The sequence below is a fragment of the Cyanistes caeruleus genome, chromosome 22 (genome assembly GCF_971803275.1).
Source record: "Cyanistes caeruleus chromosome 22, bCyaCae1.hap1.1, whole genome shotgun sequence".
NCBI lineage: Eukaryota > Metazoa > Chordata > Aves > Passeriformes > Paridae > Cyanistes > Cyanistes caeruleus.
The window spans coordinates 549,319-565,135 of record NC_141722.1 but is presented as its reverse complement, the minus strand read 5'-3'; the positions used below and the strand labels follow the sequence as shown (position 1 = coordinate 565,135).

General features: G+C 45.0%; 1 protein-coding gene across 12 annotated transcripts in view; it reads right to left on the bottom strand.

Annotated features, from left to right (window-relative positions):
* The window catches only part of SPEN (spen family transcriptional repressor), a 62,245-nt gene that overhangs the window by 12,834 nt on the left and 33,594 nt on the right, over positions 1 to 15,817 (bottom strand). For 6 of the 12 annotated variants that reach the window (XM_023940333.2, XM_023940332.2, XM_086860733.1 and 3 more), the window contains 7 exons: positions 9,722 to 9,882; positions 8,365 to 8,565; positions 7,437 to 7,588; positions 4,820 to 4,945; positions 4,180 to 4,293; positions 2,952 to 3,065; positions 1,354 to 1,454 (listed from right to left, as the gene is read on the bottom strand). In XM_023940333.2, the coding sequence (XP_023796101.1) occupies positions 1,354 to 1,454; positions 2,952 to 3,065; positions 4,180 to 4,293; positions 4,820 to 4,945; positions 7,437 to 7,588; positions 8,365 to 8,565; positions 9,722 to 9,882 (969 nt within the window). The remainder of the gene's footprint in view (positions 1 to 1,353; positions 1,455 to 2,951; positions 3,066 to 4,179; positions 4,294 to 4,819; positions 4,946 to 7,436; positions 7,589 to 8,364; positions 8,566 to 9,721; positions 9,883 to 15,817) is intronic. The other 6 variants (XM_023940334.2, XM_023940335.2, XM_086860735.1 and 3 more) reach the window with 3 other exon arrangements.

The window sequence follows — 15,817 nt, the reverse complement described above, 5'->3', positions numbered from 1 at the left end:
TTCCCCTTTGGGTCCTATTTAGACTGGCTCCAACTACAACCTCAAAAGAAGGTGGTTTGTGCAGATCTCAGCACCTCTGCAAGGAGGAGCTTGGAGGGGCAGCAGGAGCTGCAGAATTACAGAGAGTCACTGCAGAGCTCACTCTACTGCTCCACGATCCATTATCCCTGTGGATCTCCTAATGACAACGTCAGCAGAGCGACAGAGAAGGACAAACCAGACTAACGGGTGCCCAAACAGCAGAAATCAGGTCCTGTTCAGGATTATTCCACGGCAAAGACAATCCCACCTGAGTCCTGTGTGCTGAAAAACATCCAATAATGCCCTTCTCTTGCCTGAATCCAGCACACTTCTGAGGAAATGCTTATTGCTGGCACATCACAACATCTGGCAAGGCCTGGGGAAGGCACACTTGTATTTCCATTATGCAAATCCTGATTGCCAATTTCCAAACCCTGCTCACTTTCAAATCTGCTCATTTTGCATTATCTCAGACCAATCTATTTTGCTGCAAAAAACTCCTGGGTTTATGCAGCTCCAGGGTACAGCTGGTGTCACACTGGGCTGACTCCTGGGCAGGCAGAGCTCTAACAATGAGCCAGGCTCTGAAGGGAGTAAAACAGGGGTGTTTTTTCAGTCAATGAAGGTAAAAAAACCCCAAACTGCAGAGTGTTTCTGTGCCAGGTCTTCAGGGATAAAGAACTGGCTGTGCAGTGTGTGGTGCCAGCTGCTGCCAAGGGGCAGCCACACAGGACACAGCTTTATTCAAAATAAAAATGAATCCTTACTCAAACTATATTCTTTTACCACATTACAAACAAAACTGTTGGAAAGAGGGAGGTGGAGGATCAGATCTGACTTGCTCAAGGGCTGAGCAGCAGTTTATCAGACTTTATGTACACCCACATTTCTCTGCTACAGATAAGCTGCTCTCTGCATTCCTAAGAGGTGATGAATGACTCCCAACTGTGTCCTGGTGACCCACCGGAGAAACCGGATACTTAAATATGGATCACGCAGACAACTGCAGCCTCCAGCTCAGCAGGAATTCCAGTAACTGGCTTTGCCTCAGATGTGTGAGATCCTGCCTGCTCTAATCTGCACATCTTAGGTCTGGATCACCTAAATTTAATTTTAAAAATAGTGAAGAGGTTAAAAAAAAAATGAAAAAAATTAAATGCAGAGGTGTTTTTAATAAAAGTTTAAAAATAAGGATAAGGCTGAGAGGGAAAAACTTGTTTAAGAATTATGGCCTGAAGAAAGTTTGATTGTATAATGAGGAGGACAATGATTTAAAAGGATTGTGTAAGGTGATGCCAGAAAACAGAAAATTGAAGAAATGTTGATACTTGCCTTCTTTCTGCCAGCATTTCGTAGAAGTCTCTGATATCTTGACCCGTTTTCTCCATGGAATGATAGAATGCCAACTGACTCTCACGATTTGCAAAGTCCACCTGAAAAAGAAAGGGGAAATCACATTCAGTCACAGAACATCCCACTCTGCCAACATTTCCCTCTCTGCTGAAGGTGGGAGCAGAACTGAAAATGGGGGTAAAACTGAATAAAAAATGTTAAACACGTCCCATTTCTGGCCCTGCACATCTCCAGGAATAAAGATCTTTCTCAGTGGAGCTGTGTAATTACCTCCTTACTATGTTGTTGTAGCTGCCATCCCAGAGGCTTCTGCTGGGCAAAGCAGCAGGAAAAATGCACATTATTATCTTGGTATTGATGTTTTTAATACCAGGAGAGTTCCAAAGTCCCTTTTATCTCAGGGCAGTGCTACAGAGGGTCAGGATTATGTGTCCATCCTCCACTCCATGTGTTTGCCCAGGGTTATGGAGCAGGGAGAGAAGCAAACCTGCTCAACTGCAGATCCCTGTTCCAGCTACTCCAAAAATTGCTGCTTTCCAGTACTAAGAAGCTAATGGTATAGTGAAAAAATGAAGGATTAGAATGGATTTCATTACGTGTGTGCCACATAATGGAATATTTGTAACATTCTAGCTGCTGTTGTTTTTTAGATCAGCCCAGTCCTGTGTGCAATGGAGCACAGGCCCACACCAGGGGTGCTGCATATTCCAAAGCCATTAGGATGTGGAGCTTTTATGGGACCACTCGCTTCCCTGCACAGGGAGGTGACTGATATCCAACACCATTCCCAGAAAACACTGAACTCCTGGCCCTTGGTGAGGTGGGAAGCTGCTGAGATCTTGCCTGACATCACTGCCCACTCTTCAGGAGAGGAGAAAGGAGAAGAAGGAAGATAATTCAAAGGGCTGGCTGACACTTCGTGTCCCCAGTTAGTGGGACTGATGGGACAGTCAGAACAGGTATCACCACATTCACCCAAATCCAAGATATCCCTGAAAATGTTGAGTGCTGCTCCAGGAAGAAAAGTATTTTCTGTGTATTTTTCAAAGCAGTGTTTTCAATTATTGTTTAAAATCTGTTGCAAGGAAGGACAAGATGATCTTTAAGGTCCTTTCCAACCCAAACCATTCCATGATTCCATGACTGCACCCCAGAGCCTGGACATCATCATGGGGCAGCTGGATGTAGCCATGCTTTTTCCTGGAGGAAGCCACACCTTCAGATTTCCCTTTTTTCACACAAAAACAGACAAAAGCTTGCCTTGGATTGGGGTAAACGAGGCAGGGACACGGACACCAACACTCAGGAGCTCAGAGAGACAAGTTCAGCGAAACAAACGGCAGAATACTGGAAAAGGCTTTATAAGTATCAGTTCAGGATTCCCTGACATCTTGATAAGCCGAGTATAAAAATGGAATTTAAGCCTTTGGCACGTGGGACATGTGTGTCCCACCGAGTATTCCTCGAGCCTGGCAGTCTGCACTGCCAGCATTTAAGGGGGAAGGCCTAAACACAATTTGTTCCTCTTTTTTTTTTTTTTGCCTGTTTTGCTTTGGTTTGGAGGTCATTCTGCACACCTTAATTTTATTCCCACCGATTTTCCTCCCCTTGGTCTCTTTTACAGCTGCTTGTGCATATTCAATCTCATTGTAGAGAACCAGGGCCATGCCTTTTAAGCGGTCAAACACCACCTGTAAAAAACAAAAAAACAAAACAAAAACCAAATAAGAGCCTCATCCACAGGACTTAATGTCAGTCCCAACAAAATCCTAAGTCATGAAGGTACCAGGAAGGAAATCATTTTTAGCAAGGTGAATTTCCAGGCTTTTCTGATGAGGCATATTGGAATGAAGAGACAATAAAAGGGCACGGGACTGCTTTGAATTGTGGATATTGTGGCTTGAGGTATATTATGCCTTTATTTTGTTTTTCTGTGTTTTACTTTGAACATTTTTTCTTTGTTGACTGAGTTTTGTAGCACTGTTAAGTCTTTTTGGGGTTTTTTAAAATTTCCAATGTGTTTTAGGGGGGAAAAAAGGTAAAGGGAACATTTATCCCAAAGTGGAACCAGCTTTTGTTATCAGTCTGCAGTACCACTCACCACTTGTTAAATGCCCAATTTCCAAATATTGCCTTCCTTTAGCAGCATAAATCTATCATTCAAGCAACAACAGCTACAATAAAGAATGTCAAAGCTGCAACACAAACCCACAAAAGTCCTCTGGGGAGGCCAGACCCTGATCCTGCAGATTTACACACGTTGCTTAATTTTAAGCACATCCATGTCCAATAAAAATACACAGGACACCTCCCACACTGAAGTTAAATCACTTGCATGGGAGAGGCTCCTGCTGCATGGCACGGGTGTGTTGCACCATTGTTGACTTTCTCTCTTCTTCCATGTAACTTTTGGCACTGTGATTGTCCTGACTGCTGTTAAAAAGTCTTTTTTTCTCGGTCTGCTGAAAAAAACCATAGTTGTGTCTAATTACGTAATCAGCAAGTACGAGTAATTACATAATTAGACTGCTGTTCTTCCAACTAACGTTTAGGAAGTTTTGCTGGGGAGAGACTGTACTGCACAAGAGCAACAAATGGTTTCCAACACTCAGTATCTCGGCTCGCTCAAAACCCTTCTTTTTGGTTGCTGGATTTGTTGACAGAGCCCTGTCAGCCCAATTCCACCCCAGAGAGGATTTTTTCTACCTGAGCTATAAAGCCCTGGACAGTGGGGTTGAAAGGACAGGATGGGAAGAAAGGAAGACAGTAAGGACTCAGAAGCAGACACCAAAGCCTCCCACCTACCTTCACCACGGGCCCGTATCGGCAGAAATGTCGGGTCAGATACTGATCCGTAACGTTTGTGGAAAGCCCATCTAACCACACGCAGTTTGTAGGCATGCTCTTCCCAAAACCCAGCTGGACACAAAAGGGCAAAACTTCCATCAGTACAGTGCACAAGGGTTAAACTCACTCAACAGAGCCTGCCTAATGAAAGGTTTATTTGGAGAAAGCTGCTGTTTGTATGGGTTTTCTAAAATTAGCATCTGGTGCAGGTGCAAGACAAAAAATCAAAAAGCAATTAATGAAAATAATTCTGCTTGTTTAAACAAACAGAGTGTTTGACAACACTGTGTTCTGCTACGGTTTGGATGTCTGAGAAGTGACAGGCTGACAGTTCTGGGGCCTGACACACCCCGTTTGCCATGGGGAGCGGGATGGATTCCCAGCACAGCTCCCAGGCCAGGCAGTGTCAGCCTCCAGTGCTCAACGCCAGGATTGTGTGTGCACAGACACAACAAAAACGCTGATTAATCCCAGCACGCTCTGACACCATCTCACATTAAAAACCACTCTTACTTCCACGGACTGCCCTGCTGTGAAACATCAATGTGCAGCAGTGGAAGACACAAGAAGGATACAGTCCAGGGCAGGATTTCTTTACCTTGAGCCGGTTATTCCCAAGATATTCCCCATCCATCTTCTTAATGGCTTTGCAGACGCTGGCGATGTCGCAGTACTGCAGGAACGCGTACTGAGGGACACCGTTCACCTTCTTAATGTCGATGTCCTGGGGACGAGCACAAAACACAGCAACCACAGTCAGCACCCAGCCCCATCCAACAGCACTTGGTTTTTTTCAGGGACACGTGGCACAGCAAGCTCTTTAATTAATATTTGCTTCTTCAGGGAGAGGATTTAAACAATAGTAGACAGTTAAAACTTTGCTGTTCTGCTGCATCTCAAAACCAAATCCTTACTGAGCAGGGAAAGCTCTTTATCCCACAGATTTAAAATCCAAGCCCGCAGAACTAAGCCTGACCTGATCAACAAACAGCAGCTTTAGGCTATTAATACTGTATCAAGAAGAGACAATTCAGGATCAAGGACATACAGATTAATTTTCGCTCACAAAGGCTCAAGAAAGAAAACAACCTGCTCCAATCCTCATCTCTGAGCCAAGCCGGGCTTCTTTTCCAAATAATCATGATCCATCATCCTGTTCCTAGAAATACAAAGTGATGCTGGACTCATGTCTTGAACCAGTCTGACTCATGGCAAAGGCAAAAAAGATCCTCAGCTTCGGTTGCTGTTGCTCTTTAAAACCAAGCCACCACTGGCCCATTCACAAGAACAGCCAGAGGCTCAGAAAGCCAAATAAAGGCTGATTTTAATTGATTTTAAAAAGCCCAGCAAGCCAGGAGCTGACATTTGGTTAACAAATAAGCTCAGCACTAGCACTGGAAATGTACCCAAAGCCTCTGAACAAACTAATGATATTATGATTCATTCCAAGTTGAAAATATGAGGTGGAGGGTTTGGCTTTATTTGTTGGAATAGCAGGAGCTGCTTTGTGAGCCACACGTGGATCTGAGCACAAATGTTCCAACACCCAGGACAGGCTAATTTCATGGTTAATAAATTTAGGGACAAGGCAGCAGTTTGATCTGGTCTCACCCAAGAGCTCTTTATCTGGGAAAGCACAAGTAAACAGGGAGATTTACACAACCATTAGACTCCTACAGCCCTGGCCAAATGATTTAAGTGGAATATTAATAGAAAACTACACTTCCAAGTGTCTGAAGTAGCACAACTGCAACCACAGCAAATTATACCTGACCACTCACCCTGGGCAAGCAATTCCTTGTGACAGGCAAATGAAATATCATTATTGTGCTCATTACCCCTCAGAAAGGTTATAAAGCTGGTCCCTTCTGCACCTGAGCTTGCAGGTTTTCCTGGAAACAGCGAGGCAGCTCCCAGTTCTGAGCCATTAATAATGCTGACAGGGAGCACCACGGCACACAAAAGCCAATTTACACTACCACTGATAAGCATCTCTATCAGGAGAGCTCTGCTGCTCTAACACTGGAAAAGGGCTCAAGCCACAGGCATGGCAGGAACTCATAAATCAGTATTGATGCCAAGGATCCAGCACAGTCTGGATACACCAGGGCTGCCAGACATCATAAAACCAGGATTTTATATCTGACCACGCTGTAGATGGAAACAACCTCCTCTTCTTTTGGGGGGCAGCAGGGATGGGGTAGATGTGACTGACTCCTCACAGTGACAGAAACATGTCAGGGCAGAGTAAAGGAGGCACAGCACATTCACAGGCACCCACAGCTGACAGGGAGAACATCAACCACCTCAAGTCCAGATTCAACAGGAATCACAGAATGAATCCCACAATGGTTTGGGTGGGAAGGGTCCTTACATACAGCTCATCCAGTTCTACCCCTGCCATGGCAGGAACACCTTCCACTGTCCCAGGCTGCTCCAAGCCCCGTCCAGCCTGGCCTTGGGCACCTCCAGGGATGGGGGAGCCACAGTTTCTCTGGGCACCCTGTGCCAGGGCCTGCCCACCCTCACAGGGAAGAATTCCTTCACAATATCCCATCTAACTCTGCCCTCCTTCAGCTTAAGGCTTGTCCTGTCACTCCATGCCCTTGTGAAAATTAATTAAATTGGACAGTTGTGCAACTCCCATGGAAAATTTCCCTTAAATATAACACTGATGTGAACTGATGGACAGTCATGAGCAGAGGGGGCTGCTTTACCTCATCTGGATACTCCTCCTCAGCTGAAAACCCAAATCCCTCATGTGCCATCATCTGCTCCAATCCCCCTGCCTGGGCACAGGGCTGCTCCCACACACACCAAGCAAGCCCCTCATTCCAGGAGTCAACAGAAAACTCAGATTGCCACAGCTGTACGAGTCAACATGAGAACATCACCTGGCACATTCACATCACAAATACCCAGTCAGCTTTGGAGCTACCAGGAGAGGATTACCAGGAGCAAACAGCAGGAGAGACATTTGTTGTAAACACTCCTAGGACTGTTTTTCCTCCTAAATTAGCCCTCAACGTTCATATGCTGAACTCTGAATACAAAGAAAAGCTTTCAGGTACATTCCAGCAAGATGAATGACTCAGATTATTACAGAAAGACTGAATTATCTGTCGTTGACAGATTTAGCAGCACTCAGAGCTGCTATTTCAAGGGTCTGTAGAGGAAGGGGGGCAGAGCCGCCCCACAGGACACAATTCACATACCACAATTCCCCCGAAGCGCTGGAAGATGTTGCGAAGGTCGTGGTAGGTGGTTGTTTTCTCCAGGTTGCCAATGAACAGGGTCCTCGTTGCCTTTGGGTGAAACTCATCTATCCTTTCATCCAAAGGACGAAACTCATTCTCACTTTCTGTTTCTAGGATAAAAGAGAGCAGGAAATTTGTTATGACTGGAGAATTGGTTCGTGTTGGTTTATTCAGGTCTCCTTGATCTGAACACAGTAACCACTGTCTCTGAGAAAAACACCCAGTACTGCACCCCGTGACTTGTTATTTATGTGGGATTGGGAATGTTTATATTCCAAGGAGGAATCTGAGCATCCTCAGGTGAAAGGGAGCTGCATCTTTCAACTGCTTCTCTGGAAATTTGCTCTTATCAAGTATCAGTGCTGGAGTGCATGAATTCCAGTAAGGTTTCCCTGTGTTCGGGGAAGAGCACGTGGCAGGAGTTTGTTTTCAGGAATCAATTTTTAAAGAAGTCATTGAAGTGCAGTCTGAGAACTTCACCACGTGCTCGGGGCTGCAGCTCTCACTGGTCGGTCACGTGGGCTGTGCCACAGCCTCAGAAGGCAGCACTCCTTGGCTGTTTTAATTAAGAGGAGACAAAACGAGGCTGGGAGGACACAGTGCTGTGCTCACAACACCCACTGGCAGCTGCTCCATTGAGACGTGGCGGATGAGATCGCTCCTTCCAGCAGATACCACGGCTTGGGAGGATGGCAGCTTTCCTCCTCTGAGCCCTAACACTGGAATGCACTCGCTGTTTGATCCAAGAGATCCACTCTTTTTGCTCTGGAGTTCATTGTGGCATTATTCCCAGTTTATTTAATGTTTCCTACTTCTATTCTGCCTCTTCACAACAGCTCCTGAGCACGCCCAGAGCAGTCCCACGGGAGAAGGGCATGGACCTTACCTGGTCCTATCCAGGCTGTGACTTCAATCTGCATGCCAAAGAAAAGCTTTCCTTTGGAGGCATTTAGTGCTTTCTCCTGGTCCTCCTGCTGCCGGAAGAACACGAGGCCGTAGCGCTCCTCGGACGCGCCGTGGATCTGCACCGACGTCACCTTCCCGTACTTCTTGAATTCGTGGAAAAGTCCATCTTTAAGGCTTGTATCTAAACCAACAGATGAACATTAATACTGCAGAAATGTAACTTCTACCAACTCAGTAGCACTGTAAAAGACATGAAAAACTCTTGACTGTCTTTTTGGAATGTGACTTCATCCCATTAAACTCAGTGCTCACATGAGTGCTCTTTTTAATTTGGAATGTTGATTTTGCCAATGTGCAAAGTTTCTGGCTGATCTTTCTCTTTTAAACCCAAGAAACTACACACAGGAGGTTTTACATGGCTAAAGCTGGCAGGGGTTGGTTTTTGCCTCTAAGAGACACCCAGTCCCAGATGAAGAAGAAATACCAGGGATACTTGATTAAAGATCCCAGCAGAATACTGCACACAGCTGGGATGAGGTGTCTGGAACAGAGGCTGGAGTCACTCAGTGTTCAGTTCAGTCAATTCAGGAATATAACCAGGCAGATTCAGCAGATTTTGTGGAATCTGACTCAGGCCCACAAAATCTGTCTGGGATTCATGGGACACTGACCTCAGCATCGTGAACTTTCAAGGAATATGGCAGGCATTAAATCTATAGGAAGATACCAACACATGAGGTACTCTGCTCACAAGATGAACAGACACTGTTTTAGCTCAGCCAGTGCTTCTGCATCCATGAATTCTGTTAAAACTGTTTCACAACTGATCCCATGCTGGTTTTTCCTGTGGGATCTCTCCTGTGCTCAGTGCAGGGAACAGGGAGCAATCATGGGCTCTCCTCAGCACGTGGTTTCCTGGGTTATTTTCCATGCAATATGCATTGCCTTTACAAATATGCTCAGGAGTGTTTTAAAGCACTCAAACTGCAACAGAAAACTCTCAAACTTTTTGGATTAAAAAAGGAATTGAAGCAGGGTGAGACAAAACAATCAAAGTTTTAAGTTAAAAATGGAGATGTGTCACTTTTTCCCTGGGAAAGCCCATACTGCTGCTGGAAGCACCAGCTCCAGGAGCTGGAAACGCCCAATACTTGGAGCTGGGAGCAGCAGGGTTTCTCACAGATGGTCACTAATTAAGCCATTTTCCCACTGTCACGCAAGAACTGAGGCAGAAGCAGGGAGAGAATCGCAACACGTGACTGCCGTGTGTCAAAGACTCAGCACAGGTTATTCCACCTGCCCCATCCATTTTTTCCCCCTTTCCTGAGTGAATTTACCTGTTGAGCGCACTGGAAGATTTTGCACCTTGATCCCAAAGCTCTTGCGGGGCTCATCCTTCTCCAGCGACGGGAGCAGCTGGGACGCGGGCGCGGGAACAGCCGTGGACTGCACCGAGCGCGCCGGGGACTCGTCACTCGAGCTGCTGCTGGAGTCACTGCTGAGAACGGCACGGGGGCAAGGACAGCTCAGTGCATGGAGCAAAGTCACCAGGAAATTCTCATCAAAAAAGCAAAATCCCAGAGTTTCTGCTCGTCTACTGGCCATCCTCCCTTTTGTGCCCGATTCTGTTTCTGTGCTGCCACCCCACTATTCACAGGAATTTCAGAGTCCTCCTAGGGATATTCCCAGAGGCAGGGAAGCCTCTCAATATGGGTAAAATGTCAGCAAGATCCTGTTTCCCACCCTGACAATGGTGGAGATTTAATTAAGTGCAATGCCATGTTGGACCAGCTCAGGAGCTGTGCAGGAAGAGTGGAGAAACACAGGGAGGATGCCCAGGTCTGACAATGCCTCAAAATCCCTCCCAGCACTCTTATGTACAGGAAAGAAATATTATTGTGCTCTCAGGCATCTTCCCTGAAAAGATCTGCACTCCAAAGAAATCACAAATGAAAATCATGGCAAGTATTTTGGTTAAGTGTGGGAATAACCTGGATAGAGGGGGATGTCCATGTCCCTGTCCCAGCCCAGGGTGGAACAAGATGATCTTTAAAATCCCTTCCAGCTCCAACCATCCCAGGATTCTCTATGAACCAGTAAACATTATTTCCAGGCTCAGCCTCAACCCCCAACTTCAGGATACGAAGAGAATTCAGACCCGAGAACGCCTTTTATAAACAATAATTACAGCGGAAGAGGATTTGCATATTAGATCACAGAGGGAGTCAATCTAATCCAGGGAGCTGGGATCATTTGATGCTTCGAGGAGAGGCAGAAATACAGAGTATATAATGTTATTAAAGCTTGCCCAGTGGGGACACGTCATCCTGCTTCAGTGGCTCATTTCTTCCCCCAGGCACGAGGGCTCAGAGCAGCACTAAAAATACTTTTGTCTGACATAACCCCAGAGACTCTCATTCTCCATTACACAAGCAGCCTTCGAAAAAATTCTGCTGGAATTTTAACTCGGAGGCTGGAGGGGGGGCAGATGTGCCACAGACTAAAATAACCCTGTCAGTCTGAAATTTGCTGCTTGATTGAATTTTTATACTCCTCTCCACGTCCACAATACACAAGTTTATCTTTTTCTTATCTTAAATATTTCATACCCTTCTTACAGACCTTCTTGCCATTAAGCCACATAACTTTTTCATTTCTTTTCTCACAGAAACTATTTCAGGCTTCTAATAACTTCCAAGATATGATTTTGTGAGCTCTTCTACTGCTTTTTTGTGGGTGTTTTTCTTCAAATGTTAAAAAAACCCTGGTTTTCTTTCTGAACATCTTGGTGTAACAAGCACCATGGCACATTCCCAAAAGCCCTTGGGCTCTCTCCCCATTATATTTGGAAGCACAGAAGCGAAGACAATCTCTGTCCCAAAATACTTATAAACAATCCAGAAGGATGTAAAAACAGGCCAAGCCAAAATAAAACACAACAAAAAGGGTCAAAACTGCAGAAGTAATAATAAACATGGGAAAAACTGCTGCTGGTCTCACCCTCTCATTACAATCCTCCCATCACACGTTGGTGCCTTTCCCACACATTCTCCTCCTCCTGCTCTGGCCCCGCAGGAGGAAGTTCAGCATCACTTTGGGAGAGGAGTGAAAATAAAGCCATGCCAGGAACAGAGTGAAAAACTGAGCCCTTCCTCCTGCCCTGCACCACCCAACCTCTCACTCCATGGATAATAAATAACATTTCCCTTCCCAGCTACAGTCAGTCCCTCCTTTCCCACCATCATTATCTCCCACCACCAAGATGTCCCTTCACAGCTTCATTTTTCTACTAAATTGGTAAACTGCCATTACTTCTGTCTCACCTGTGCACCCTCCTTTTGTGCCCTCTCTGTTAATGAGCTATTTAATCACTGAAAATGAAGAGTAAAGCATTTCCTCCTCGTCTTTATCCCACTCCCTCTGCCTTTCCATTAAATCATCCAACTTCTCTACAGCATTTTGGGAAAAGAACAAACCCAGCCCCACACAAACAGGTCCTCGGTGTTCTCCAGGAGTAACATCACTGTTACTGGGAAATAAACTGGCAAAGAATAGAGAAACTTCTTTAAACACACAAGTACAGGGCAGAGAAGGGTGTGGGGAGAAACTGAAAATAATTCCCAAGCTGGCACCAGCTCTGTGTGATTCAGCAGCCCCTGGGGAAGGCTGATACAGGACCTGAGAGCTGCAGAACCCTCTGCCCTGGGCACATTTCCCTTCTCACATCTTGATGTTCAGCCTGTGTTCCCAAAGCCTTTGGAATTCCAGATTCCAAGATCGATCTCTTGAGCAAGAGGCAGCGCTGAATTGATGTGAGCAGTGCTCCAGAATGGAGACAAGCTACTTTCACAATTTGGGATTTTTTTCTTTATGAGGATGTTAAAAATATGGAACATACTGTTAAAATCACAGCATTCCACTAGAGAAGAAGTATTATCTCTGTTATAATAACTCTGTTAGGTATCCAAGTGATGATACAGCAGGGCAACAGGATGATAAATTCTACAAAGAATTCTCTGCAACTTTGGGAAGAAAGAATCACGCTGGAAACTTCCACTTCCCTGGGGGAGCTTTAGGGGTATGTGTCCCTTTGCAAAGCAAGACTTTAAGACATTCCAGAAGAAAAAAAAAGTCATTATTTCCTGACTGTTTTTAGGCAAGAAAAAAAATGATTGCAAGAACAATCCCCCCTTTCTTTTGGGAAATCCCCATCGCTTTTCCAACTGAAGAAACATGGATATAATAATTCAAAATTAAGTCAAAGGTTTGATGTTCTGTGAATGGGAGAATGATGGAAGAGTTAATTATAGCTGCTGTGCCACCCAGTTATAGCTCACAGTACAATCAAAATAAAGCATCTGACGGAATTATGTGGAGTCTTGAGCAGCAAAATACAACTCTTTAAAAATATACAGATCTGAAGCCTGAAAGCTGCTCAAGGAAAAGTTCCCAGAATATTAAAATGAGAATATGGCTTTGCTTTTCCCTGTGAGTAATTTTGAAAACAACCACCTGTTGCCAACGCAGAAAAGAAAGTTATTAAAAATTCTTCTGCAGAAAGTGGCTTCGTAAAGCTTTTAGAATGAGCTTGGGAATTTTAACACGGGAATGTAATAGGATAAAACAACAAGGAGGATCACCTCCTCCTTACAAGTATTCCAAGTATCAACAGGTTTTGGGGCAGGTGAAAAATGGCACAAAAACAGCTTTATAACTTCATTTTGGGTTTCCTCTCCCAGCGTTAAAGCCGGGGTGATTTTTTTCAGACGCAGAGCGTGCTCTGGCACTAAACCTCTTCCCAACGCAGGAAAACCTGCTCTTCCACATCCCTGTAAAGGCAGAGGAGCAGAATGCCAGCACGCTGAGGAACCAACCTCCTGAGCTGTCACAACACACACACCGCGCCGGGAGGGAGCTGGGAACAGCTCCTCCAACATCCTGATCCTCCCGGGAGCTGCCATCTCTGGGGAACACTCTGAGTATTTAACCAGGATTTTAGATGCTCTTTTGTGCAGCCTGGATACGTCTAAAATCAGTTTCACACTACGGCATCGCAGCATTGAAGAAAAATCATTTTTGCATTTTACTGTCAGCAAAAATCAGATGGAAAAATGGAGTAATAAGAGGGATTGTTCTTAATTAAACAAGGGGTGGACACAAAACCTTTCTCTTACACATGCACTTTACTACAGTTTACTAAACTACTAATTTTGTAGTTTACAAGGCCTTTTAAAACACTTATCTGCATTCCACAGTTACCTATGAGCATTTAAGGATGTGTGTTCTTAGTCACACTGTTTATGTATCCATTTTTCAACAGTCATGATAAAATCCATTCATATTTATCTGTGTATCCATTTTCCATTAATCAAGATTAAATTTATTCGTAATTCAATCTAAATTTTATCCCCATGGGCTGATTCCCAGAGACTCAACATGTAAGAATCCAGCACTGGGGTTCAGACCCAAACACATCTGGTTTTGTGGAATCCTCTGTGTCAGAAGGGACCCACAAGGATGATGAGGCCCCATTCCTATTCTCACTACCTTGCAGCTCATTTAGCACACAGAATTTTCCTTTCCTCAGTTCTAAACACAAAGATGACATTTCAAATCCTGGTATCCCACAAACCACGATCTTTTCCAGAGAAATTTCTCATTTTCAGGCAATTACAGTTTGCAGGTGTAGTGGCAATGAAGTTACGCTGGGTTTACGTGTGAGAAATGAAAGCCCTGAGCAGAGAACACAAAGCCAGCTGTCCTTTGTTGCCACTAAAAGGAGATAAAAGAGAGGCTCCAAGCCTGTGGAAGGAACGGGAAGCAGCAGTGCCACTGAATCAAGGGATCTCACAAGCTGCCCTCCACCCTCCTGCAATTCTAAATTCACAATTGTCATTTCTGCCGCTTGATTTCTTTGAGATGAGTGAGTCAGGGCTGAGTGAGTGCGGGCTGGGGACTCCCCGAGAGCAGGAGGCAAAGCTGGGAACACGGCGCCCACGGTGGAGGATGAAGCAGAGGGAAGCTCTGAGGGCTGAGCTGCCCGTGCTGGCTTTATAAAACAAAACAAACCCAAGCTGTTGTTGCCCAGAAGAGCTGGGACTGCCCAGGCCCTGGCAGTGCCCAAGGTAGTGGAAGGTCCCTGCCCACGGCACGGCTGGAATGAGATGAGCTTCAAGGCCCCTTCCAACACAAACCATTCCAGGATTCTGTCATTCCGTAATTCTAACCTCTGTTGTCGGGACAAGTTAGAAACAGAGCCACCTAAAACCAGTTTAAAACCTTTGCACTTTTCATGCCACATTTCAGCTGTAAAAATGTAAAAATGTAAAAATGAATACTTTAAATTTTTTTATAGCTGCCTTCAAATACTGTTTCACCAGGCCTGACGAAGAATCCAGGTTTGGTTGTTTTTTACAGGAAATATGCAGAATGATCACTTTTTCCCTGCCAAAATGAACTTGAAATCAGGAACTCTGCCTGGCTCAGCTCGACTCAACACCCTGTCAGAATAATCTGTGAGTGAAGATTATCTCCTAGAAAGATCTGGTGAGGCCAGGCTCCATCCCCGCTGACAGAGGGTTATTCTCACAGCTGATGTCAGCAGCAGATACCCAAGCTGGGTCAGGAAATCCAGAGTTAACACACAGTCATCTCTGAATGGGAGCAACAGGAACCTCTCTGTTTTACCCCTGTCCCTCCCTTTCCAGATCCAATCTGGTCACTGTAGATCATCTCTATGCACAGAACACCAGCAGTGACACTGCTGTACAATCAGCTCTATCCACAAGACACAAACTGGGGATATTTCACAAGCTTTGGAAAAAAACTGCTGGTTAGATTTCCTCAGCCTGGGAAAAGAGCACCAGAAAATTGTTCCAAGTTTCCTGAATGTACCTATGTGTTGTTTGGGAATAAAAAGAATTTAAAAGACCTGATTACTGCCAGCCAATACCCAGAAAAATTTGATGGCAACTGCTGAAAATAAAAGTTTAAAAAATGCACTGTATTCCATTCTAGCAATGGACTAAAGGATCTTTACCTGTGAAACACTTGGACTTCTGGATGGAAATCATAAATTGGAGCAACAGCACAGGGCTATTACAGACTGGTATTTCTCACCTAGTGATAAATATTACATGAACCTAAGAAGGTATTTAACCAGAATTTCCCCTGTTCTCTACACACATCAAATCACATGTTCCTCCTAAGAGCAGGAGTAGCCCATTCCCACAAAACTCCTGACACCACCCATTAATCCAACAATCCAGGTGGCTGCTCAGCCACACTCAAGCACAGGATCCCAGAAGGGGACTGGAAGAGACCCCAGAGATCATCTCATTCCAACACCCTGCCACGAGCAGGAATAACCACACTGAGAATTCCAGAGGTCTGGGCACACTGTGAGAAACTCCTTATCAGAGCTGATTCCAGCA